A 27,977-nucleotide genomic window follows, 5' to 3' on the forward strand; every position below is an offset into this window, starting at 1 on the left:
GTATTCAGTGGTTTCACAAGTTTCTTCGAGATGTCAAGTGGGACAAGCATACGTTCCAGATCAATCGGAATGTGTCAAACGCCCCAGTGACCATTAAGTGTGAGCCAGGAATTCCAAACTTTCCGCTCATAAGCCAGCAGGCTAAGCGAGCAGTCAGGAAAGGCGCACAATGTGCGATGATTTACATCGAGACAGCCCAGACGGTGGCCAGTGCTTCCGAGAAGTACTCGGCTCTCCTTGAAAAGTTCCAAATTTTTTTTTCTTCCGGACAACCTCCCTTCCCAGCTCCCTCCGTCCAGACCGGAGGACCACAAGATTGAGCTCCTCCCAGGCTCGAAACCCCCGAGTAAGTTTCCTTATCACCTTTCCAAGGCAATGGAATCGGAGTTGGACCGCCAACTCCAAGAATTGTTGCAATCTGGCTTCATCCGCCCCAGCGTGTCGCCATTTGCAGCACCGATCTTATTTGTCAAGAAGAAAGATGGGTCTTCCCGTTTGTGTCGATTATCGTGCACTCAACAAGCTGACTATCAAGAGCAGATTTCCGATGTCTCGAATTCATTATATTCTCGAGAGGATGAATGGAGCAAAGGTGTTCTCGAAACTTGATTTTAAGAGTGGGTACCACTAGGTGCGGATTGTGGAGGGGGACATCCCTAGGACAGCCTTCCGTACGGAACGGGCCCACTATGAATTTGTGGTCATGCCATTTGGCTTGACGAACGCCCCAGCTACATTTAACTACATGATGATGCGTGTTTTTCGGGATTTGATTGGAAAGTGTGTGTTCATATTTTTGGATAACATACTGGTATTTTTAGCTACGGTTGAGTCGCATGACATTGATGTGGAGAAAGTTCTTAAGTTGCTGGAAAGCAACGATCTCTACGTCAATGAGAAGAAGTCGGAATTTTATCTGTTCCAGGTACATTACCTGAGATACATAATTAGTGCTGAAGGCATTCGACTTGATCCGGCTGAAGTGGCCGAGATTGTCAACTGGGAAGTACCTCAGACAGCCTATGACATCAGATCCTTTGTGGGTATATGCCAGGCATACTCCACCCACATTGATAAGTTTTCTGATCTCTCGGCGGATCTCACCGATCTGCTAAAGGGTGTGAAGACAAGAAGGCAAAAGATTCGAATGACTCCAGGAGCGTTGGAGGCATTTAAGAACCTCAAGGTGGCTTTATCAGAAGCGCCTTGTTTAGCACTGTCTCGTGGGACGAACCATTTCAGGTGATCACCGATGCGAGTAACATCGCAATTGGAGGTGCATTGCAATAGAATGGTCATCCAGTAGCTTACATGTCTCGTAAGTTACTGCCCGCAGAGAAAAACTACTCAGTCTATGATCGTGAACTCCTAGTAGTTATACAGGCCTTGAAACATTGGAAACATTTTCTGTATGGTCGTGACTTTGAGGTTCGCACTGACCATCATGCATTACGCTGGATTCAGACAATGCCAAGTGCACAGTGGAGTGATCGACAACACTATTGGAGTCAGATATTCCAGCAATTTGGTGGGATGATTGAGTACCTTTCCAGGAAAGGCCAATCCAGTGGCCGATGCTTTGAGCAGGAAGGGACAAGTGACTACGATTCAAACCACTAGACTTGATCTTGTTGGTACAGGACTAGATGACATGAAACACATGTACGCGGATTTCGAGGAATTTGGTACACAGTGGGAACATGCATTGGAGGCCACAGGACCATGCCACTTTCTGATACGCTATGGTTGGCTTTTCTACAAAGGCCGACTGTGTGTGGGAGAAACAGGAATTAGGGTTAGGTTAATTCATGTGTGGGAGACATACACAGAGAGAACAAGGGAGAGAGAGAGAGAGAGAGTTGTGGGGATAAGTTAACTCATGAAGATATGAGTGTGTGACTCCCCTATCACACATGTATATTGCACTAGTACACATAGTGCACTTAGTACATTAAAAGTACTAAGTGTACTATGTACTATAACTTATGGGCTTGTACACACTATAAGGGTGGGCATAACGCCTTTACCCCAACAACCTCCCACTTAAAGGCAAAGTGTCCTTAAATGAAGGAAAAGAATAATCAGCATGTACATGATAATATACAAGGCCATATCAAGGCTGAAACTGGCCTCATCCAATGCCCATCAAGTGTCTGCAATGAGCAAACCGCTCCGGAGGCAAACTCTTCGTCAACAGATCAGCCGGGTTGTCATCCGTATGAATCTTAACAAGCTGAATTTGCTTGTTCTCCATCACCTCTCTGATGAAGTGATACTTCACATCCACATGCTTCGTCTTTGCATGAAAGACATGGTTCTTTGCCAACTGGATGGCACTCTGACTGTCACAATGCAACAATGGAATATCCCCTGTATAGCCCAAATCAACCACTAACCGAGATAGCCATAATGCCTCCTTGCAAGCCTCTGTGGCTGCAATATACTCGGCCTCTGTAGTAGATAAGGCAGTGCACTTCTGCATCCTGGATATCCATGACACAGCACCTCCTGTGAATGTAAACACATAACCGGTAGTAGACTTCCGGTTATCTGGATGACCGGCATAATCCGAATCCGTGTAACCATGCACTAATGCATCCTGTTTGCCAAAGCAAATGCACATATCCTGTGTGCCCTTCAGGTATCTCATGACACCTTTCACTGCTTCCCAATGCTTCTTGCCAGGTTTAGCCATGTATCTAGAAACTACTCCCACTGCAAATGCAATGTCCGGCCTAGTAGCAACCATGGCATACATGAGACTGCCACAAGCTGAAGCATATGGAATCTTGGCCATATCAGCTTTGTCTCTATCTGACTGTGGGCTGTCCATAGCACTGAGTTTCACATATGGAGGCAAAGGAGTACTAGTCTTCTTCCCCCCATCCATATTGAACCTCTGCAAGACTTTGCCAATGTATTCCTTCTGAGACAAATACAACACATGCTGATTTCTGTCCCGAAGTATCCGCATACCCAAAATGTGATTTGCATCACCCAAATCCTTCATATCAAAGGTTTGATGCAGCCTCTGTTTCAAGGCATCCATCTCCTTACGAGATTTCCCGACAATCAACATATCATCAACATACAAGATGAGGATCAATAGACTGCCATCCAAAGCTTTCTTGGTGTACAAGCAGTGATCTATGTCACTTCTCCTGAATTTCTGAGATTTCATGAATGTATCAAATTTATGATACCATTCTCTTGTTGCCTGTTTGAGCCCATAAAGACTCTTTTTCAGCTTGCATACAAGCTTCTCCTTTCCACTCACTGCATAACCCTCTGGCTGCTGCATATATATCTCCTCATGGAGATCACCGTGAAGAAAAGCTGTCTTCACATCCATCTGAATCAAGTCCAGATCATCATGTGCAACCAAGGCTAACACAGCTCTAAGTGTGGTCATTTTGACCACTGGAGAGAAGATCTCATCAAAGTCCACACCATATTCCTGCTTGAAGCCCTTAGCCACTAACCTGGCTTTGTATCTTGGCTTTGCATCAGATGCAACTTTGAGCCTGTATACCCACTTGCATGGCAAAACCTTCTTGCCTGCAGGCAAATGCACCAACTTCCAAGTTCCATTTTTATGCAGAGAATCCATCTCTGACTTCATGGCACGCTCCCATAGAGCCTTGTCTGCCCTCTGTAAAGCCTCCTTATAACATGAGGGCTCCCCACAGTCAGTGAGCATCAAGTAGTCAACCCCTGGAACAAACCTGTCAGGGGCTCTGGAGGGTCTAGTGGACCTCTGTACCCAATGACCATCATTTGCAGGTTGCTGTCCAGCCTGCATATCACCCATTGGTGGCTCCTGTTCCATGCCATAAGGCTGAAATATCATGCCCGGTATTTCTTCTAACTGTGGTATATCCATAGGGATATCTTCTGCCATCTCTGGCTGTCCATTTGGACCATTTTCAGCACCATTTAAGGGCTGGTTTTCCTGATGTAATGGCTGATTTACAGCCCTTTGTTGTTGTCCATGATGTCCATCATCATCAAAGATGACTTTGCCAGGCTCCTGTTGCCTTGCAGGCTCCTTATACATGCATGTTTCATCAAAAATGACATCATTGCTGCGTATGATCTTTCTATTCATGGGATCCCAAAGTCTATACCCCATTTCACCTCTGTCACCATATCATAGGAATATGCATTTGTGAGACTTTGGATCAAGTTTGGTGCGCATTTCCCTGCGTATGTGCACGTACGCAACGCAACCAAACACTCTCAAGTGCTTGTATGACGGAGGCTTCCCTGTCCATACTTCTTCTGGCACTTTCCCACCAAGCCTCGTGTTAGGTGACCTGTTTATAAGGTGAACGGCTGTCATAACAGCTTCAGCCCAAAAACCATGAGGTAATGCAGCATGTGACAACATAGAACGGACCTTCTCCTGTATGGTCTTGTTCATCCTCTCTGCTGTCCCGTTTTGTGGAGGATCATAAGGAGTAGAGAGCTCCCTCTTGATGCCTTTAGCATCACAAAAGTCCTGAAACTGTTTGGACATATACTCTCCACCATTGTCGGAACGCAAAGCCTTCAGTGTTTTGCCAGTTTGATTCTCAACAAGAGCAACAAACTTCTGAAACACTGAGAATGTATCACTCTTCAAACGAAGAGGATAAACCCACACCTTGCGTGTGGCATCATCAATAAAAGACACAAAATATTTTGCCCCTCCCAAAGAAAGCTGAGGCATCTCACATACATCTGTATGCACAAGCTCTAACTGAGCATCTTTCTGTCCAAGAGCTTTCTTGTGGGGGCACTGTAGTCGCCTACCATATATACAATGCTCACAAAACTGAAAACTTGAAAACTTTAGAGAAGGCAAGTAACCCAAACGAGACAATTGCTCCATTCCCTTGACACTCATGTGTCCCAACCGGCTATGCCACACAGAAATTTCCGGCAGCTCGGTTGCATTTACATTAGCATGGTGACAAACACCTGCATGCATGAAATAAAGAGTGTCCACCTTAGAGCCTCTGGCAACAACCAGTGAGCCCTTACTAATTTTCCACTTTCCACTACCAAATGTGGTAACATAATCAGCATCATCAAGCTGTCCAGTAGAAAGCAGGTTCTTCTTGATCGCACATGCCTGACATCATGGAGCATAAGCTGTGAGCCATCTGAAAATACAAGCCTCACATCACCTCTGCCAAGATTCTTGCATGCATGGTTATCACCCAAATAAACCACTCCTTCATTGCCAGCAGTATACCTGACAAACAAGTCTCTGCAACCTGTGACATGAAAGGAGGCACCTGAATCAATGATCCATGAGTGCATACCATGACCACCTGTAAGAAGTGAATGGGCATCAAGTGAAGACGTAAATAGGACCTCATCCTCACTGCCACCTGCATGTGACACATTGATTTCTTCAATCTTGACTCCACTTTTGCCCTTTGGCTTTACATCTTTGGCTTCATCTTTGTCTTTGTCTTTGCCTTTTCCCTTTTCTTTTTGATCATTTTTCCATTTGTAGCATTGCTTTTTAATGTGTCCCTTCTTGCCACAATAATGGCATTCCAAATCCTTTTTGGAGCGAGACTTGCTCCTTCCCCTTTCTTGGCTTTTTCCCCTTTGCTGGGATCTCCCACGTGCATTCATTGCATTGGACTTTCCAACAGAGTTGTTTTTCCTGTTCATCTCTTCTTGAAGAAGAGCACCCTCAACATCTGCATATGACAACATAGCATGCGAATTGCTAGTGGCTGTCCTGAATGTGTCCCAACTCTCTGGCAAAGTGCATAACAAAAAAGTGGCTTTGAACTCATCGTCCATTGCCAACTTTTGATTAATGACTTGGCTGACAATACCATTAAACTCATTTAAATGGGCTGTCATAGACGCCCCTTCCTTCATCTGAAGACCTATGAGTTTCTTCAACCAATACACTTTGCTTGAGGCACTTTGCTGGGCATACAAGTCCTGCAATCTCTGCCACATTCCCCAAGCTGTCTTCTCTTCATGAATGCTGAAAAGTAATGAGTCTGACACAGACAACATGATAGTAGATCTTGCCAGCTCATCCATATCTTCCCACTCTTCAGCAGTAAGAGAAGCGGGCATTACACCCCTTTCTTTGATAGGCTTGTGCTGCTTTTTCTGGAGCAACACATTGTAGCACTGGGTTTGCCAAATATCATAATTATGCGAGCCTTCAAGCTTCTTGATGTGAAGCAATGAAGAGCTCTCACTTGTGGTTGCCATAGCAATATGCAACCTGTCAATGCCTGACTCCCTGCAAAAATGTGCAAACACTGCACCAAAAGCACACAAAGTGCTCACAGTTTTTCTCCCAAGTTTTATCTCCCAAGTTTTATCTCCCACTGCGGAAGCACAAATGCAACTTTTCTCCCACTTTATGTGATGAAATCACCAAAATCTGGTTGCTGCAGATTTTGGACAGCACCTTAAATGTGCTCTGTTGCCCTTCCAAAGTACTGTACAACAGTACCAATTGCTCACAAATGATGTACCAAACCTGTACCGGCAAGTACAGCAGCTGAAATTGAACCTTTTGGTCACTCAAAACAGTGTACAGCCATGCCAAAACTTGCACAAAGCTGTGCCAAATCTGTACCAGCAGGTACAATAGCAATAAATGCTCTCCTGGCTGTCCAAATGAGTGAAAATCAGACTTTTACAGTCCCGAACACTGCATACAACAGTCCCGAACAGAAATTGGGCAAAAGCCCCTTGACTGCAAGCTGATTTCTGAGGATTCAAGGCATAAATGTCTTGCCTGCTGCTTTGCCAAGCTCAACAAGCATACGAACTTGAAAAGCCCCTTGATTTAAGATCAATTGTTGATCATACATGGTACATTGACGCACATGAAGGCATCCAGAGTGTTCACGATGCTTCCCCCTGGCCACATATACATCAAATACATGAAAGCCCCTTGATTTACAGGCACATTGAGTGCTTGTAAGGCATCAACACATTATCCACAGCATCAAATGCGAGTGCCTACATGCAAATCAACCAAATCGGCACAAAAGCCCCTTGATTTGCACTGCAATTTGCTGCAATTTTGCCCAAATGTGCGATTTCTCACATCATACAGCATGTATGAGTGCTTAATTGCACAATTACATCAAAAGCCCCAAATTTCGACATCCAATTTCCTGCAAATTGATCCTGATCGTGACCAATTTCCTGCAAATTGATCCTGATTGTGACCGATGTCACCCAATTTTGCCAATTTTGCTCAAAAAATTGAGCAATTGGGCACTTGTACCTGCTCAATTGTTGATTGTACTTGCTCAATTGCAAATCCCAAAAAAAAATTGAAGCAGAATACCTTGTAATTTCTTGCAAGAAAGGGGGGGTTTGCTGAATTTGGTGATGCTGTTGGGTCTCTATTATTTTCCGGCTCAGAACTTCTGAAGCTCCTGCTTTCTTCGTGCAGATTTGCTCCTCTTCCAGCAACTCCTACACCATCGGGTCCTTCACCATCTTTTTCATTCAGTGAGAGTGCAGGGCATCTTTTCTAGGCCTGGGATCCGCAAGGAAGGCTCCTTCATTAGTCTGCGGATAGAGCTGGGACTGGTGGTGAGGCCTCTGGAGCCCTAGTTGCTGGGCCTCGCATGGTGGCATGCTAGCCTGGATCTCGGCATGACTACCATGTGGCTCGGGGCAGCTACCTACCGATTCGACTACGCCTCCGCCAAGTAGCGCTTGAACGCTCCACGCTAATATGCTTTACTGCCTTCGCATACGTTCGCACTGTTGACGCCCGCCTTGTGGACCAGCCTGTTCGCCCTCCCTCTAGCGCCACGGTTGTGTGTCGCCTGTGTATCCGCTCGCTGCTCACGCTGAAGGGCCAGCGCTGCCTTCGCCGTGTAGAGCTACCACACTCGCCTATCAATGGTTCTCCAACTAGCGCCGTTAACAAGGGAGAGAGAGAGAGAGAGAGTTGTGGGGATAAGTTAACTCATGAAGATATGAGTGTGTGACTCCCCTATCACACATGTATATTGCACTAGTACACATAGTGCACTTAGTACATTAAAAGTACTAAGTGTACTATGTACTATAACCTATGGGCTTGTACACACTATAAGGGTGGGCATAACGCCTTTACCCCAACAGACTGTGTGTCATGAAGTCGTTCAGGGGAGCTCTTCTGCGTGATGCCATGACGCCATTACTGGTGGTGATAGGGTCATGAATTTGACTCTGGAGAAATTAGAACGGCAATATTATTGGCCAAAGATGAGGCGAGAGGTGTTTACATATGTACAACGTTGTGATATTTGTCAAAAGGTGAAAGCTCCTCGTGGAAAGAAGATAGCGTTGTTACAGCTCTTGCCAATTCCTTAGGGTCCTTTCCAAGATATTTCAATGGACTTTGTCACGAATCTGCCTCCCAGTCCAAGTAAGCGTAATACGCAGTGCTTAACTATCGTTGATAGGTTTAGCAAATTTGTTATGCTTATTCCTTGCAGGGCCAATGTGACCGTCGAGGATGTTGCCCAGTTGTTCACTCGGCATTGTTACCCGATTGGCGGGATTTTTAGGACCATAGTGTCAGATCAAGATGCCAAGTTTACTAGTCATTTTTGGAGGGCATTGTTTGATAACTTTGGTACTAAATTGAATTTTTCCAGTGCATTCCACCCTATAGACGGACGGCCAGACAGAGATATACAACCAGTTGGCCTTTGATGTGCTGAAGTGTTATGTCCACGATCAGCAAGGTAAGTGGGAATCTTATTTGCCTTTAGTTCAAGCTGTTTTGAATGATTCTTTTTCTTCAGCTATTGGCAGGACTCCATATGAGGCAGCATTTGGAAGACCTTTCCAGTCATTGTTGACCAGGACCTCGTCTTCAGTACCTGAAGCGAACAGAATGACATGGTCTTACCAGGAGATTTTAGAATCAGTAAAAGACAATTTGGCTAAAGCGCAGGAGGCCTACACTCGACAGGCCAATAAAGACCGAAGGGATATGAAGTTTTTGGAAGGGGATTGGGTTTATCTCCGGATTATGAAGCAAAGGTTGAAACAGGTGGACAAGCGATGCCCAAAGTTGTCTTTCAGGAGCTTCGGATCTTTTCCCATCAGGAAAAAGATTAATGAGGTGTCTATGCAGTTAAAGCTACCTCTGAGTTGGACTATGCACGATGTGTTTCACGTCAGTTGGTTAAAGCCATATGCAGGTCCTATCCCTTCAGAAGTCAAAGACGAAGCGGAACCAGATATTGTTGATGAAGCAGAAGTCATGGTTCCAGAACAGATCCTTCTGCATTGTTTCAAGCATGGCTCAGGCCGAAGACTAAGACAGTTCCTCACGAAGTTTCAGGACCGAGGGACCCACGAAGCGGTATGGCTTGACAAAGAGTTTTTCGAAGACTATCCGGCGTTATTGACGGATTATTTGGAGGCTATGTAGCTTCCATCAAGTTAAGCAGAAGGGGATGTCACGTGCATCCTGCACTTGGATGCCACATAGACATATCTGTACAGAAGGTGCAGGACCTGGGATGGTGAACTGGTCCCATGTGAGCCCCGTCCGGGACAAGTCAGCCAGGGATCCATCTCAGTCGTCCGAGGTCAGGTGTGCATTGTCCTGCACATGAGTCCAAGGTCAGGTGTGCACTGTCCTGCACATGAAACAGTGCCAGTACGTGCTGTGAGTCTCCTTCTTGAATGATGTTAGGGATTCTGTGTATCTGGTATGGTACCGGATGTCAGATCACTGAGTAGTTAGTTAGGGTTTGCTTTTAGAACAAGGGGCCAGCCCATAGGGCTACCCCAAGGCTTAGTGTGGGCATGGGGATGGTGTGAAACCACCCCCATGAGAGCCAAGAAGGCCCTGGCTGAACCCACCAGCCATGGAGGGGTTGTAGGACAGCCTTAGGGGCATGCCAGGGGCAGCCGAGAGTCCATGAAGCAATTATTGGGCTGTAGGGCAAGTGTGGGGCAGCCTAGCCTTAGGTTACTTGCAAAATCAGTGCCCAGCCCATCTAGAATCAGGCACAGGATGCCCAGCCATCTAGTAAATGATGCGCAGCTTTTGGAGACCTGTTCTGAATGTACACAGTAGTGGAAGCCGCATAGAGATCTGCAAAAGCATTCCAAACTTCATGTGCAGCATCTGCTGGACGCACATGAGAGAGAACAGAATCCTGACCGTTCAACATCAGAAAGGAGAAAACGCGTCGATCAATCGACTGCCAAATATCAATTTGTGCCTGAGTCGCACCACCGGAAGCAAGGGTAGGAGGGGTGGCATTGGCCGGTGTAACAAGCCAATCCCAAAGATCCACGCCACGCAAGGCCGATTTCACCTTCACCTTCCATAGGGTGTAGTTGGAACCATCCAACTTTGCGGACTCAGCAAACATATGAAGAGAAGTCGGTGCAGCCATCACCAAAGCTTGGGCTCAATCTCAAGAAAAAAGCGCACAAACTCTGAAGAAGGAGTGTCCTCCACAGGTACCAAGAGTGCCACCAAAGCCTGCAACACCAAAGACCCCCTCTGCAAAGGGGAAAGGCCACTGGAGAGGAAAACGCAGCACACTGAAGGCTGCTGTCCTGAAAAAACAGGCCGCCTATGTCCAATCTCCACGTGGAAAAGAAAAACGCTGATCAAAGAGTACCTGATGGCTGTGTTGGTAAAGCCAAACTATAGGCGAAATGACCAGCAAGTGCTGTCCAGAAAACGCAGCAGCAAAGGGCTGCAGATCTGAGAGAGAACGCAGAGGAGAGGGTGCTGAAAACAGGGCTGAATCTGGGGCAGCAAAGAGGTTGCTAAACCGGGAGCGATGATACCATGAAAGAGTGCACAGAGCGGAAGCAGAGTGGCACTAGAATGTGTTGAACAGAGAGTGCAAGAGAGAGAGAGATATGGAGAGAACTATGCTGAATATCCTGAAGCAAAACAGTCCCAAGCAAGAGACACGACAAGTCTCATAAGTGAGGGAGCAAAATATGTACAAGACTGAATGAGAAATGAGAGGCCAGCACCCACTATTTATAGTAGGGGGGAAGCTGGCCGACTGGAGCTGCAAAACAGGCCGACTGGAGCTACTGGACAAGGCCGATTGGAAAATGCCAGAAAGGCTGGGAAAAATCCCAGAAAAATACTAGAAAAAGGGGTGGCCAGCCCACAAGCAAGGGCCATGCAAAAGGGACCAAATGGGCACCATAAAAGAGCAGAATCGGGGGATGAATGCGCTAACAAAGCCTCTCCCTACCTCTCCCTTTCCTTCTCTCGGGACCCTTCTCTCCTCTTTCACCATGAGAGAAAAGCATGAAGCATTTACTTTGCATGCCATTACCCATGAGAAGAACGAGGGGAAGTCGGGGGCATGGAAATGGACTTGCAAGTATTGTGGCAAGGCCCACGCTAGTAGTGCCACTAGGCTTCTTGCACCTCTCTCCAAGATGGGGGAGCAAATTGTACCTTGCAAGATGATCCCTCAAGACATTTCTGATGGCATTGTGAAGAAGTACTCCTTGCTTGGCGAAGCAAGTGATAATGGAAGAGCGCCCCCCCCCCCCCCCGGGGGGGTTGCCGCCGCTCAAGACGAAGTCATCCCGCCGGCAAGGGATACATCCTCTTCATCATTCTCCACATCCTTCTCCCCCGTTCACCAACTCCAACCCCTCATCAAAGAGGCCAAGTGAGTTTGAGGTTCCACACAAGAGGCAAGCCACTCTTGGAGGCTCTCATTGGAGCAAATGTGGCCTCTCTCTAGCTAGCAGGTACATGGATCCCACTATTGTTATATGCTGATGATATTGTGTTGATCTCTGACTCTCCTGAGGGTATGCAGCGTCATCTGGATGCTTTACATGAGTTTGCACATGATAGTGGATTGTCTGTCAACCTTGGCAAAACCAAGGTTATGGTGTTTAACACCACGCCACAGTGGGTTCGGCGATCAGCTTCCACATTTACATATGGGCAGGAGATTGTGGAGTATACAGATGCATATACATATCTTGGGGTAGTATTCAGTGGGCCAGTGTTTTCGATGAGGAGAGCAGCAGAGACTAGATTGACTAGAGCACATGCAGCCCTGGGTGGTTTGGAGAGGATGTGTTCGCAGGTTCAGTTTCAGGAACCTCGAACAAAACTCTGGCTTTTTGACACTCTAGTGACATCAGCTATGCTTTATGGAGTGCAGATATGGGGACCTTCAGTGGGCCATCACAGCGCAGGCGGGTGGAGAGGTATGGAGAGGCCTTTGGTATCTATGATTGCTAGGCTTATTAGAGCCAAGGCTGTGGTACCTCATGAGATTATTCGAGCAGAGCTGGCGGCTGCCCCTCTGGTGATTGAGGTTCTTACGAGATCAGTCTCCTACATACATGGCTTGTGGGATCTCCCCCGAGACAGATATGCACGCCTCGCCCTGGAGTCCTCCCGACAGTTAGCTTTACAGGGAGACACGGCTTGTTGGTATGGACAGATGACATCTTGGTTCCAGGCACATGGTTTTAGCATGGACAGATTGCCTCCCTTCCAGTATTCTCTGGAGGCACCCTCTCTCACTCTTACACGGACAGAGATTACCAGACTCATCCGTCAGGATTTAGTTCAGCTGGACATTAGGAGGACATGGATACAGCCGACTGAGGAGCTGGGCACGAAGATGGCTTTCTACAGAGAACATTTTCTTCAGCTCACAGCAGATGGTTTTGTGATCAGACCCAGTTACATGGATGTACACTTGTCTCATGCAGTACGATGTGCTATTGGTCAGATTCGCACATCCTCACACCAGCTTGAGATTGAGATTGGCCGATATAGAGGTATACCAGCTGAGGCCAGGATATGCCGAGTATGCCATGGGGAGCCAGAGACAGAGCTGCATTATATATGCCATTGTACTGCATACTATGAGATACGTGGTCGTTTCCACTGTTTATTCAGAGAGGGTTTTGGACCACTTTCCAGAGTCATGGGGTACCAGGACCAGAGGTGTTTGGGATTGTTCTTGCTTGAGCTGCGGAGACATAGAGATAGCCTGCTTAGGCGCACAGAGAGCCAGACTCAGAGGCACATTACAGACTTCTTTAGTCCGGCCATCACTGCGCCAGATGGACCACAGCAGCAGCAGGACATGGATACCGCCCACACCAGGGGTACACTGATTGATCGTGCGATTGAGCTTGGGTGGTCCAGACGCCCACGACCACGGAGGAGGGCATCCCAGCATAGACGGAGGTTGCAGCGGCAGATTCGGATTATTCTTGCGAGGCATGCGAGACACCCAGTCAGGGTGCTGACCACACAGGATATTGAGGAGATCCGCCAGTGTCCGATGCGGCACATATTATGAGATGGAGGTACCTCCATAGTGTACCTTCCAGTTCCAGTTTCATTTTTTAGGTGCCAGTAGTATCATCTTTATTTTTTCATTTTCTGGGTTTTTTTTTTAAATCCAGACATTGTATCAGATCCACCATGATGTAACTTTTGGTCTCATAGGTCATTATGGCCTTTTGAAGACGTTAATATAACATTTCATTTCATTTCATTTCATTTCTCTCTCTTGGGTCCGAGCAAAGCAACAAGACGTAAATGTGGAGATTGCACGCACGATCATTGAGTGCAATCTCGCATTTCTATCCTCAAAACTCCTCAATGGCAAAGGATGGTGAGGGCGATTGCCGAAGTAGGACCATGCCATAGCCCTTGGCATGGTATCATCTACAACGACATGCGCACAAAGACACTTGATGAAGAAAAGGAGAGAATGAACAAGACCCTCGAGCCCGTCCGAGCGGGATGGGTAAAGTATGGGTGTTCCATCCTCTCCGATGGATGGACCGATAGAAAGAAGAGGGGCATCCTCAACATTCTAGTATCTTGTCCTCTTGGCACGTACTTCTTGCGGGCCGTGGATGCTGGAAAGGCGGGGAAGAAAACCTCGGGCGAGGTCATCTATCGCCACATTCGACAAGCCATAATCGAGGTGAGATACAATTTTAATTTTTGAGTTTGAAGGTTGAAAGTTTAGCCTTGCCTTTTACTTAACTTTCAAGTCTTATTTATTTTCCTTTTTCATGTATCCATGATCCATCATCCTTGTAGGTTGGCCTCGAAAATGTGGTTCAAGTGGTTACGGACAATGCGTCCAATTCCCGCAAGATGGGCCACTTGCTTGAGGAGGAGTTTAAGTCCATAGTATGGACTCCTTGTACCTCTCACTGCCTTGACTTGCTTATGGAGGACATAGGCAAGTTAGAGTGGGTGAAGAGTGTGGTGACACAAGCCACTCAAATTGTCACTTTTTTCAGTCAAAAAGTCAAGGCCCTTGCTATCTTCCGCCATCACAGTGACTTGGAGCCATCCTCGACGTGCTTTGCCTACATGTGGCTTCTTCTAGAGCGCCTTTATGATGTCATGCCTAAGCTCCAAGTAACAGTGGTTTCACTAGAGTGGAAGGAATGGATACAAGGTGAGATACCTTCGTGTGTCGATGAGGCAAGAGCCATTCAACGGCTATTGTTGAGAGAGGAGTTCTGGTGGTAGGTCCGTGCCCTAGTCATTGCGGTTACTCCCTTGTATAGGGTTTTACGCATGACAGTCATGGAGGGGGCTACTATGGGGCTCCTCACTCACTTTATGACAAAGGCCATTGTTGAGATTACCCGCACCACAGTCCTCAATGAGCTTGATCTAGAGTATATGCTAACAAGGTAAATAAGATTCAACTTTTCAAGAATAAGTAATAAACTAAAATAGAATGTTGAATCTAAATACTTGTTGTTTCGTTTTTCTCATATAAGATATTCTCCCCTTTATTTTAAAATTCACAGTGATCCCCTTGAGGCTACTCCTCGACGCGATGCTATCTTGGCACTCGTGGAGAAGAGATGGAAGTGGGTGAAGAGGCCTATCCGTGGCCTTGCTACTTTGTTGCATCCTGTCTACAAAGCACTCCCATTTTTCACTGATCAAGAGTTGCTTTCAGCTAGGGATGCTTTCTTACCAAAAGCATTACCTGATGATGAGAATATGCAATTTCAGTTCTTACAGGAACTCATCAACTATAATGATCAGAATGGCCCCGCATTCGCCAATGCGGTATGTTGGAGGAGGGATTCTATGGTGAAGCCTCTCTTTTGGTGGCAACAACCTCACCTACAAAGAGTGGTTTTGAGGATTCTAGCGCAGGTAAGCACTAACCACTTGGCACCAAGTTACTAAATTATGTGTAGATACTAGAATCCTGAATATTGTTTATTTTTATTGTGGATTAGGATTGCTCTTCGGGTGCATGTGAGAGGAACTGGAGTTCCTACTCACTTATACACACGAAGTTACGCAATCGACTGAGCACGAGACAGTTAGAGCGGCTGGTCTATTGCCGCAATAACTTGCGCATGGTGCATGCAATGCGTGATATGAGTCAAGCTAGACAGGTATATTGTTATGTAACATGTTAGACTTACATAACTTTCAATGTTTTATTATTTAGCCCCTAATCAATTATAAAACTTGTAGGTAAACGTCGACGAATTCAAGTTGACGGTGGACACTCTTAAAAGTGTCCACAAGGAAGGTAATGGAGAGGAGAAGGTCATATAGCCCGAATATGATGATGAGGGCAACGTTATTAGCGATGGGGATTTTGGTGGGAGCTCTGAGGTGTCCTCCTCTAGTGAAGAGCCTAGCGATAGCTTTGAGTCCTGACTCTTGACATAGATGGTGACATAGGCTTTTAGCCTCTATAGTCCTCTATGGGCTTTTTTCATTTTTGTACTTGCCCATGCGGCATGCCGACTTTTGCGGCTTTATATATATTCATGACTCTTTGACATGTCACATGTACATTTGTCTACTTTCATTTTCTATGCAACTTGCAAGTTGCAACATTCTAAATTTTTATGTCTTGGGTAAGTTATAAGTTGTAAGTTGTAACTTGTAACTTCTCTAAGTTTTGCATCTATATTTATATTTTAAAGTATTTTTTATTGGACTGTATCTCCACCGTAGTTTTATTTTTAACATTTAGCGGTGCGTTCCGAGACCGCATTTGAACGTACCGTACCAAATCAAACTTTTGGTACCTGACAACTATGACACAGCCTTTAGGCACTCTATGCCGGATCTCGAGCCCCTCTACATGAGTAGCACGGCTGGTGCCTTGTTATCAAGCTTCTGCTCTTCTATTCAATCTCCTCCTAGTACTTGGCTGCGTTTTTTAAAAAGGCAACTCTAACTTCATTATTTGCTACAAGCTAAGGTAAAGGAGCATCAAAGGCTCTCCAACGTTTATTTTTGCTTAGTGCTAGCTTCCTTCATGGAGGAGGCACTCTTTGCACAACAAGGTGCCTTCACTGAAATTCCCCAGGCAACCACATGGGCTTCATCTTCAGCTTCTATCATGAAGCTATTGACATGGGGTCTTCAAAAGTTAGCATTGATGCTTGTTTCTTGGCATATGTGTCTTTCATCAGCTACTTCTTCATCGATGAGATGTGCTTCACTAACAATTGCTTCTTTGTCATCTATCTCGAGAACCATATTGCTTGGACCCCAAGTCTCTTTGGCTTGGAAATGACGTCAAAAAATCATCTTAACGGTCGGCATCAAGGGTGGTTTCTTCCTCTACTTCTTAGTTTCCTATTTTGTATGAGATAAGGGTTCTTTGCTCGGGTCGTCCCCCAAAATTATTTATTTTGGATCCTTTTGGACTTTGTAATGCCGGCTCCTCTCCATCATACCCTTTTTCCCCCTGCTTTAGGCGAGGGGGGGTTGTTTTGGTATGCTAATGTAGGCTGTCTTTGTCACCTAAAGCAAGTCTGAGACTTTCGCCAAGACCATGCTTGTTAAGCCTGTGAGCCATGCTTGTTGAGCCTCTGAGCCTTTTGTGCCATGCTCATTGGCCTTTGAGCCATGCTTACTGGCCTCTGAGTTTGAAGTGGGGAACACGTCTTGTGTTTTTGCCTGAGTTGGTGTACGGGACTATTGAAGGTAATGCATGCAACTCCACCATCACCCCGAAGGGGAGTTTGTTGGATATTTTGGAGTTAGTCTGGAGTCTAGTCTAGTGTCTTTTGTGGTGTGAACACCCCTTATTTAGGTCTAGGTCAAAAGACAAAGGCCTTGGTGCCTGTAAGAGCATGTACTTGGGTCCTTCATTCTCACAATATGAATACCATTCAAGTTGTGCAATCTCTCTCTTACACTTGAGCTCTCTCTCTCTCTCTCTCTCTCTCTCTCTCTCTCTCTCTCTCCTCTTCACAGACTTCACCATGATGATGATATTTCATCCTTCATAGCTCCTTGTGTGATCCTGTGGATACCAACACTTACTATTGATCATGTGTGAGAGCACAGTCTCTCCACTCTCCTTTGGTCCTCATCTCCCAAGTCCGGTCCCCAAAAATAGGCTCCATTTATCCCGAATTTCGAAAAGGCAAGATAAAGGAGAAAACACTCACTTTTCTTTTCATTAGAAATAGAATGGCATCAAAAGATTTGGTTCATAGCAACAAAAAAACATGTTTCTAGCTTTCGAAACCTCGAAACTTCGAAACGGTTTTTAAAAACCTCGAAACCTCTCCAATACGGCAGTTTCTCCCAAATTTCAGGTTTAGTTCCCTCTCCCCCAATTTTTTTGGGGATATTTTTACTTTTATTTTTCTTCCATATCCTCATCATCACCTTCCTTCCCTCTTCTTCTCTTGCCTCCCTCCTTCCCTTTTCCATCTTCTGCTACTTCTTTCACCTCTACTCCTCTTCCTTTATTCTCTTCTTCTTTCCTCTTTATCTTCCTTTCTCTTCTTCTCTCCTCTTCTTCTCCCTTGCTCTTCTTCTCCCTTGCTCTTCTTCTCCTCTCTTCTTTTCCCTTTTTCTTCATACACCATCCTTCAATGTCTTAAATCTTTTCCAATTTCAACCTTCTCTTCTTCAATTTCTTAAGAGTGCTTGATTGAACCACTTGTGACATCTAATCAAGCGAAATTGCCATTATGTCTCACCAAAGTAAGAATGGTTCCCCAAGATGTGTGAGAAGACACCATTTTTTTCATCATTACACTATGTTTTTAGATGGCTACTATAAGTTCTTTAAGTATTTATACCTTATGAAATCATTGATTTTTCGAATCCTCGCGGTTTCTTAGCCAAGGGACGAAACCTTTCGAAACAAAACCCCAAAAACCTCGAAACGAAAAAAAACCTCGAAACGTTTCTTGTGACTATGATTTGGTTCCATCCTATTTCTAATGAAAAGAAAAGCTCTCGTTTTCTTTTTCATGCCCAATTCAGGGTGAACCAAAGTATGAGATAGCTAGCATTTTGTACTAGGTTCTTCGAAGCGAGTCTAAAACCGCTCTCTCTCCAAACGAGCAAGTGCAGCATATCCGTACACCAGTCGTGCTTGGCTTACTGTCATGCATGTTGAATAGCTCAAGCAACTTTGTGGCGTTCATTGATTGGTCGAGAAAATCCCTTTTGTAGTTTGCAACTTTTTGATGCCAAGACAATATATAAGCTTTCTCATATCGATCATCTCAAATGTCTTGGATAGAGCTGATTTGAGAGCATCTTTATAGGATTGATCATTGCCAGTGATATTCAATTATCAACATACAAAACAATGATCACAATGCTATCCTTTGAATGCATAACATAAAGACTTAGACCAGCATCACTCTTCTTGAAGTTCTGGTCTCTGACATTATCTTCCTCACATGAGTTTAGACGTAAACATAAGCCTTATTGCATGGAATCATGTGTGTATTCACAGGTGGGCTGTTCCAGAAGAAAGTTTAGATTGTATTATCAGTTTATGTAATCCCACAGACTATTACAAGTGCTGGAATTTGTGTTTAATCCATCAGCTTATAGCTCATGCTCGTGTAACATGTAAGATGGTGTTCCCCTAACTTGTTCCTATTTCTTTTACAGTATGCTGCTGCTGCTGCCCTTTTGCTCATTTTGATAGTGGAAACCATATATTTGTGAATGCCTTGTATTTCTAACTTTTGCATATATATATCAGGCTCAATCCTGTTGGGGATCCTCCTTCTCCCCGTGCGGCACATGCTGCAACTGCAGTGGGAACAATGGTAGTTATACAGGTATGCTCAGACCAGTGCTTACATCACCTTAGGATTTTGGCTTTGAAAAGTTTTGCATCTCCAGAGAAACGATGGAACTTTTATTGGACCTAACTATGGTTATGCAGGGTGGAATCGGTCCTGCTGGACTTTCACCTGAGGATCTTCATGTTCTTGATCTTACGCAGCCAAGACCTAGATGGCACAGGTAAACGATGCTCAACATGATGCTTGTCTTAAGTACATGACTTATTATTGAACACTTTTTACATGTGTGTGTGGTTTACTGTTAGGGTGGTTGTCCAAGGACATGGACCTGGACCGCGGTATGGTCATGTCATGGCACTAGTTGGACAAAGATTTCTTCTAGAAGTTGGCGGCAATGATGGTTAGTAGAAAGGTTTGAACTTGATAGATTATGGTGGATGTCTTTTGGCATGGTTCTTTCTACGTTTTGATATATTTTCTGGGATAAATCAAATTTCTGCAGGGAGGCGCCCATTGGCAGATGTATGGGCTCTAGACACAGCATCTAAGCCCTATGAATGGAGACGGCTAGAGCCTGAGGGTGAAGGTCCACCTCCTTGCATGTATGCCAGAGAGTATTTAGCAGTCTTGTTTTAAATATAGCTTTCTTGAAGTGCTGGAACTGTTTTTTTATATCTGGAGTCAGTTGTGGAATACCCATGCGCTTTCAAGCAAAGTTACTGACAGTGCTTTTCAATGGTTGGCATCATGACCATCTGATTTGAACCATTGTGAAGGTATGCCACTGCAAGTGCACGAGGAGATGGCCTACTACTGCTGTGTGGGGGGCGAGATGCAGTTAGTATGGTAAGTTATACTTGTATCTTGCAATTTCAATGCTTGTCACTTGATTGTGCATCTTGATCCTTCTTAAAGCCTGAAAGGCCTAAAGATTATGGTTTTTAGTGCACAATTTATCAAGTTTTGTAAAAGATTACTTAGTTAATCTATGTTTTTTGTTGCCAGTATTTGTATGCATTCTAAGTTGGCATTCATGTTTTATGGTGTTGCATATGGCTATTTGACAAGGTGCTTTCTTTCCCTGCTTGGTATGTGTTGCCTTGGCTCTGTCATATAGTGGGAAAGCCCTACAATCCCTTTCTGCCAAGAAGGCACAGTAGCCTAGCTTATTTGCATTGACAATCCTTTACATTTGATGGAGATCTAGTGGAGATTGTACGAGCATACACATACTTGGGAGCGGTTTTCAAGCCGGATATTTACAATGAGACCGGTTGCCACATCCTGGATGATAAGAGCTTTTGCATCAGTGCCCCCCTTGGAGTGACAATTGCTTCAGTAGGTTCAAACCAGGGCACTCCTTTTTTTTTTTCCCGGGAAAAAGATCCTTCAATTAGTTAAAGAGAAAACAGCCACAAAGGGCTAAGTACAACCACAAAGGGCTAAATACAAACTCGCCTCATATAAGGGCGGGAAACAAGTGATCATAATGGGGAGAGATGCTTCTCCTTCGGCTGGCCGCTCTATGAGGAGAAGGCTATCTCATACAGGGGGAGGGGGGGAAACAACCACACAGGTGGTCTATGGTGCCAAATGGGGTCGACGCCTCTATCTGTGAGGAAAGGGCCAGGCCTCCAAAGTCTCAAGAAGGCTTCCTGCCGCTTCTGCATGCAATCAGAACCTTCTTGCAGCCTCCCCCACTGACCGCGGAGGGTGTGGATGATGTTGAGCCATATGCTCCTGATGGTCTCAGCCGGCGGAGGGTGGGTACCCTCGATGGCCTCGCTACACCTAGCACGCCAGATGTGCCAGGCTGCTATGCTACTGCAAATCTCCCAGCGCTGGCATGAGCCTGGACGCCAAACACCTGCAGATGGGCTGTGACCTACTGCAATATGATGGTGGGAGACCTGAAGGGCATGGCCTCCCACATCCTCCTCGTAAGTCCTGACCACTCTAGCCCCAGTGGCCCAAGCGGTAGTACCCCAAGTGATAATCTAGGTCGATGCCCTGTCCATAGCAAAGATGCGGAGAATCTGCTGCCAAATCTGCTGAGCCTTCATGCAATCCAAAGGCAATGTCGCTAAGACTCCTGGGGGTGGCCGCACCTCGGGCAAGCTATTGGCGGCCTTCCGACTGCCAGCCAAGTACCCACTGCCAAACTCCTGTGTGCCATCAACCAGAGGAAGAGAGTGATCTTCCTCGGCCGAAAGGTGTCCCAAAGCTTCTTCCATTAATCTGAAAGGAAGTGCTGTGATAGGCCCTGAGACTGCCAGTGTGCTATTGTTGCCAGCGTGCCATCTATCTCCGACATCTGGATCCTGCGAGACGACCGAGTCTCGCTGTATATGCAAAGAAAGGGGCATCCAGGGTCTCCACCCGATTTGTGGGATCATGCCACGTCCACTCTTCAAGGTCCCATAACCGCCGCCAAAATCTCTCCTTGGCCACCTTGGCCGGTGCTAGATCTATGTGCCATGCACGTGCCCGAAAACCAATCACCCTCACCCTCTGCAAGGTGCAGCCTTTGAAATCCTCCAAGGGGTGCTCTGATCTCTCTAATCTGCCATGTAATCCAGTAGAAAAAGTGAGCAGACAACTGTCCTCATGTGCTCCATAGACCGCCACGAGAATATCGTGTTTGGTGAACACACCTAGCCACATTGAAGGGGTCAGGTCTGGAATAAGAGTCAACCACTGCGGAGGAATAGCTGAGTCAATGTCGATGCTAAGCCTATCTCTACCCTGGATCCCTGTCAGGCCTGAACCACGGGCTCGCATCTCTATGAAGATCCATCTAGTACTCTGCAGCCATAGGCCTCCAAGGCTCGGAGTGCAGGCTGAAATCCGGGCCAAGAGGAAATCCTTCCAAGGCTCACCACTGGGTTGGAGTCCTCTGACAATCAACTTGCCCAACAGGGCATGGCTCTGTATGGTTGGATCAATGAGACCTAGCCCCCCTCTACTACGTGGCTGAATGATCACTCTCCATGCCACCTTAGCCCTGGCTGGCAGTTCCGGATCAAACGTTGTACCTGTCCAATACAAGCCCGAGAAAAGGCCCAGCACGAGGTGATGCACCACATGGTGGTAAGCAGTATCTTGTTCGCCGCCACCACTCTGCCTGCTAGGGATAGCCTCGTTGAGCTCCAATATAGAAGCTTCTTCCGAATACTCGGAAGAAGTGCGAGCTGCTGCTTGGGAGAGATATCAGTGCCAACCTGGTAGCCAAGGTATCGGACTGGAGTGCCCGTCGAGATCCATTGGAAAACCTCAACTGGTCGCCAAGTCGGGGTGGGTGGTGAGCCTACCCAAAAACCACACGACTTGTGCCGATCTGTGCTCTTGATGCACGGCAGAAAATCTCTATCGCATCCGCGAATCTCTAGAGATTCCCAACATCTCCAGCAAGGTAGGCTGCTGTGTCGTCTGCAAACTCTGAGTCCAGCAGCCCTCCTGTGTGCGGAGGGGAAGGCGCAATCCTTGCCGGATCATCAGTATCACCAGCCCCCCACATACCGACGCCACACACTACCATCTACTTCACACATGACATGGCAGACATATACACTGGCAGAGTAGAGGATGGGCTCCTACTCATGGATTCCCTGGCACCTATGGATACCATTACAGCCCAGTTGGGATCACTCCTACACACGGCTGCATTACAGAGCTTCCCACATCGTGTACACCAGGAGAGCCTGCAAGATCTGGGACCCTGCCCGAGAACAGATGGTATGATGACGAGTGCGCCCTATACTCACGGCTCCGCATATAGAGAGCCTTGGGAGCCATCACAGAGCAGGAGTCGAGGAGAGAGATGAGGAGACTTACTCGCCGCAAAAGGCGGGCCTTCGCAGATATACAGGAGCTAGAGATCTTTCATTTCTTCATGAGTAGAGATAGCCTTGTCTCATGGTGGCACTTGAGAGGGCCCCGGACACCGCCACCTATTGCAGACCCATAGACATGGCACACATATGCAGAGAGCCTATACCACGCCCCACAGCAGCCACCTATACCTCAGCCACAGGAGCGTCGACCTACCACAGCTAGCTTCTTTACCCACTCGATGGTACAGGAAGCTATCCGCCGCCTACAGCATGGACGGGCCGCTGACCATATGGGCCTGCAGGGTGAGCATCTCATATATGCAGTAGATTCTTTGGCTCCTTTTCTTGCACACCTGTTTAACAGGGCACTAGCAGAGGGTTTGCCTGCGGAGTGGACGATGCACACAGTTGTGCCGATTCACAAAACAGGGGATATGCTCGATTGGAGCAACTACAGGACGGTTATGGTTGGCCACGTGCTGGCCAAACTCTATGGTGCAGTGTTGGAGCAAGAGCTTAGCTGATATGCTGAGCGAACAGGTTTATGCTCATCAGGGTAGGCAGCAGGCTTCAGGAGAGCTTTCTCTACCACTGACCATGTATTCACTTTGAGATGTATGATTGATCAGGCCAGAGTGAGGAAGAGAGCTCTATTGCTGCTTTATGGTTTTCCGCAAGGCATTTGACACAGTACCACGAGAGAGGCTCTTTCAGCGCCTGTAGTCTCTTGGCATACCAGCAGATATGACATGGGGCATCTATGCATTATATGAGCAGGTTTTTGGGCGAGTCAGATGTCTAGGAGATGTCCAGGAGGTATGTCCGAGACTATTGCTAGCACCATTGGTGTGAAGCAAGGATGCCCACTTTCCCCTACGCTATTTGGGTTATACATTGATGAGGTGGCTGACTTCATTACATGGGGAGGCGAAGATGGGGTTGATTTAGCAGGTACCTCAGTACATATTATGCTTTATGCTGATGATATTGTATTAGTGTCTGAGTCTCCAGGTGGTCTATAGTAGCATCTACATGCACTCGATGATTTCTGCACACAGAGGGGTCTTACTGTGAACCTTGGGAAAACCAAGGTTATGGTCTTTCATACATCGAGACAGGGCAGGAGTCAGCTGACATTCACTCTCGCAGGACGCCAGGTGGAGGTGGTGACATCATACGTGCACCTAGGGGTTACCTTCTCTGCAGCAGCCACACGCTTCACCATGGGTTCAGTAGCTAGAGCTAGATGGACACGGGGATATGCAGCATTGGCTATGCTAGAGAGACAGTGCCACTAGGCGCATTTTCAGGACCCTCGGACGAAGGGGTGGCTATTTGACACATTAGTCACACCGGCATTGATGTATGGAGCAGCGGTATGGGCGCCAGGCCTTGCTACCCATTGGTGGACACAGATAGAGAGACCACAGGCCCTCATGATGGCACGCATGATACACAGCAAACCGTCAGTACCTCATGACATTATCCGAGCAGAGTTTGCTGCGCCCCCTATGATGGTAGAGGCCATATTCCAGATTATATGCCTGCTAGACAGATTCAGAGAGATGCCATAGGACAGATTGTCATACAGAGCTTTTGAGGCATCTAGACAGCTGGCTGAGGCAGGAGACAGAGGATCATGGTATGCATAGGTCACACATTGGTTCTCACAGCATGGCCTAGACATGGATCATCTACCAGGCACATGGTTTTAGCATGGACAGATTGCCTCCCTTCCAGTATTCTCTGGAGGCACCCTCTCTCACTCTCACTCGGACAGAGATTACCAGACTCATCCGTCAAGATTTAGTTCAGCTGGACATTAGGAGGACATGGATACAGCCGACAGAGGAGCTGGGCACGAAGATGGCTTTCTACAGAGAGCATTTTCTTCAGCTCACAGCAGATGGTTTTGTGATCAGACCCAGTTACATGGATGTACACTTGTCTCATGCAGTACGATGTGCTATTGGTCAGATTCGCACATCGTCACACCAGCTTGAGATTGAGAATGGCCGCATTCCAGTATGACAGGGATGCACCACATATCCGTCTCTCTCATAGTGAGAGGAACAGAGTATTGAGACAGGATCTATGGCAGCTCTATACACGAGAGACATGGATATCGCCTACACAACCTCTTCCACCGAAGATGCTGTACTACAGAGATCACTTCATGAGTATCACTGATGATGGATTTATAGAGAGACCTAGATACATGGAGGGCTTTTTACCACACGGCTCCCGACTGGCTATTGGTCAGCTTAGAGTTTCATCACACCGATTGGAGATTGAGACTGGCAGAGCAGCACGGATACCCCGAGAGGAGAGGGTATGCAGATTGTGCAGAGAGGAGGTGGAGAGTGAGGAGCATTATGTATGCAGATGCAAAGCATATACAGCCATCAGAGAGAGATATCCCATTTTATTCAGAGAGTCACATTCCCTACGCCAGATCTTTGAGGTAGTAGACCAGCACATACTGGGGAGATTCATTCTAGACATAGAGCGCCACAGAGAGACATCATTACAGGCTCAGACAGCTCCAGAGGGGGGACGACAGACACACAAATTATTACATTTTTTCAGAGATCCATCCCACTCCCAGTCCCTACACGGCAGGGAATTACTCTCTAGAGAGCAGAGACACTCAGAGCCCGCAGGAGACAGAGGACACCTGGCTTTCGGACACCACGCCTATACCAGAGAGAGATGACAGAGATCAGAGCTCAGTTTCACAGAGAGGGTGTGGAGCGACTGGCTCGCTTCAGAGCACACCCAAGCATGTTCTTCAGGGAGGTGTGGACACCCCCTTCATTGATGTATACCATTTTATACCCCCAGTATGGTACAAGATGGAGCTAGCTAGGCTGCATATCATGATTGTTTACTCCATGCATATAGCTTTGCATTCTCCTAGTAGTAGAGCTCCATCCCCTTCACCACTCATTGTACCTATTGCACACCCAGATTCAGCTTTTTAGTTTAGTACTTTTTCATTTTGTTGGGATGACAGAAGATACCCCATACAGGTACACCGATTTGTCTCATAGGCCGAGTTCGGTCTTTTGGAAGACGTTAATAAAATCTTACTTTCTTTCTTTCTTTCTCTCTCTCTCAGCCTCTCAGCTTGCTCCAAGATTTTCAGTACCACATGTACATAGTATGTGGATCTTCTTTTCATTTCATTTTCAACACTTTTTGTTTCCATGTTCACAGTCTACACAGAAAACTTTTGGAACGTATGTTGGTCTCATAGACCGATTGGGTCGTTCGTGAGCCTTATTCTATTTGTACATGGATCAGCCCTAGCATCTCAGCTTTAGCATTTTAGCTTTACTATTTTCTTTCATTTTAGTACCCATGATGATGTATTCCATGGACATGATGTAATCCTTTTGGTCTCATAGGTCATTTTGGCCTTTTGTGTGTTGTCCCCTCTCCACCTCTGGTTTCTGCTCAATCACTAGCGCCCAATCTCCCCTCTGTTATTCTTCCCTCCATAGGCCGGCGCCTACCAGCGGCTTTTCCACACAGAGCGGCTCCTCTCTGGAAGCCCTCAATTGTCACCTCCAGCTCCCACGCCAACGAACTGCACTAGCAGTAACGCATGCAGCAAAAGTGGAAGTATCATTACTTTATCATGGCCTTACCAATGTCTGCCAACACCCCGTTCATTGAGAAGTTTGTCGCCAATGGATTCCCAATATGGCAGCCTAAAGAATAGCTTCTCCTTATGCGTGAGGGCATATGGGAAACAGTGTCTAGAGCAACAAGGATCTTGGAGACACTGAACCTGAAAAGCACAAGCTGTGGTGGCAAGGGAATGACAGGGGCATATTTGGTAATAAAATCACTAATTCCAAAGTTTTTTTGAAGGTCAAGTTTTATGATCTTAAAATGAATAAAAATGAAGAACTAAGGAATCATTTGGCCATGTTCGGTTCAATAGTCCAGTAACTTGCTAGTCTTACATGTGAGCCTGAAGATGAAGACAAAGCGACTACACTTATTAAGAGTATGCAAGTTATCACTTGGTTTGAGCACACTTTGAAAGTCATTTGCCTGGTAGCTACAACCTTTGAAGACCTGGTGGCTTTACTCCTCCAGAAGGATAGGAGAAATAAAGAACAACAACAAACAAGCAGTAGCTATGATCATAACAAGTCTTCGTCAAATCCAACAACTGAAAAAGTGGCAGGAAGATTTAGTGCAGTTACTGCAAGCGTGTAGGCCACAAAGAAGCAAATTGCTTCAAGAAGAAAGAGAAGAAACAAGCGCATCACCATGCAAATCTCATCACCAAAGAGGACATTCCACAACCATCCAAATACAGCAATGAAGAAGAAATCCATGATGCAACTGTTCAATCCCAAAATGTCTCCCTTCGTGAGGAGGAAGACTATGACTGGGCTTTCTAACTCCTCTCTCTATTTATGTGTGTGATTGTCATGGGTACTCTGCCCAGGTAGTCCCCCCAAAAAAACATGTAATAAATGTTCAATATATGTGCCACTGTTTATGTGTCTTTACCGCCTTGTGTAAGGTTCCTTATCTGTGATCCCTGTTACGAGCAAAGGTGGGTGATGAAGAGCTGGTCCTGAAGCTCCCGTCACTTGCATATTGGAGGATTAGCGTGGGACAAGAGGTGCCATGGCTAGATCGTTCCTTTGCATCATTTGATGGAGCCAAAAGGCAATTACTTCCTTTGCGTGTTGGGTCTCACCTTCGTCACTCCGAAGGAGGGTTTGTTGGGTATTTCGAAGCCTCACATCTGTGTCCATCTTATGTGCGTAACCATCCTATGTGTGTAGCCTTATTCATATGTATGTGTGTGACCTCATTCATATGTATGTGTGTGTGCACACCTACTTAGGTGTGAACACCCCCTTATATGTGGATAGGATAAGCGTGCTACATGTCATTAGTGTGTGTGCGCATGCGTTGACATGTGTCTTGTGTATGTGTCAAAAGATAAGGCTACTCTCTAGTCTACAAAAAGCGTTGTACTTTGCAAGTTCAAAAAATCAATAAACTATCATGGTACGTGCAATCATTTGCTCTCTCTCTTGGGGCCATTGTCTTTCTATCTAT

General features: G+C 46.3%; 1 protein-coding gene across 4 annotated transcripts in view; it reads left to right on the forward strand.

Moving 5' to 3' along the window:
• LOC147635895 (serine/threonine-protein phosphatase BSL2 homolog) overlaps positions 1–27,977 on the forward strand; it is a 66,488-nt gene that overhangs the window by 16,694 nt on the left and 21,817 nt on the right. For 2 of the 4 annotated variants that reach the window (XR_015266453.1, XM_086801295.1), the window contains exons 3-7: positions 19,005–19,083; positions 19,191–19,270; positions 19,356–19,450; positions 19,553–19,652; positions 19,827–19,896. Coding sequence is in view for 2 of the 4 variants with exons in the window: in XM_086801295.1 (XP_086657421.1) it covers positions 19,005–19,083; positions 19,191–19,270; positions 19,356–19,450; positions 19,553–19,652; positions 19,827–19,896 (424 nt within the window). In the remaining 2 variants the exon portion in view is untranslated. Of the gene's footprint in view, positions 1–19,004; positions 19,084–19,178; positions 19,271–19,355; positions 19,451–19,552; positions 19,653–19,826; positions 19,897–27,977 lie in introns of those variants that run through there. The other 2 variants (XM_086801297.1, XM_086801298.1) reach the window with 2 other exon arrangements.

This window comes from Cibotium barometz, chromosome 8, assembly GCF_041138505.1.
Source record: "Cibotium barometz isolate CiBa-2024 chromosome 8, ASM4113850v1, whole genome shotgun sequence".
Classification (NCBI taxonomy): domain Eukaryota; kingdom Viridiplantae; phylum Streptophyta; class Polypodiopsida; order Cyatheales; family Cibotiaceae; genus Cibotium; species Cibotium barometz.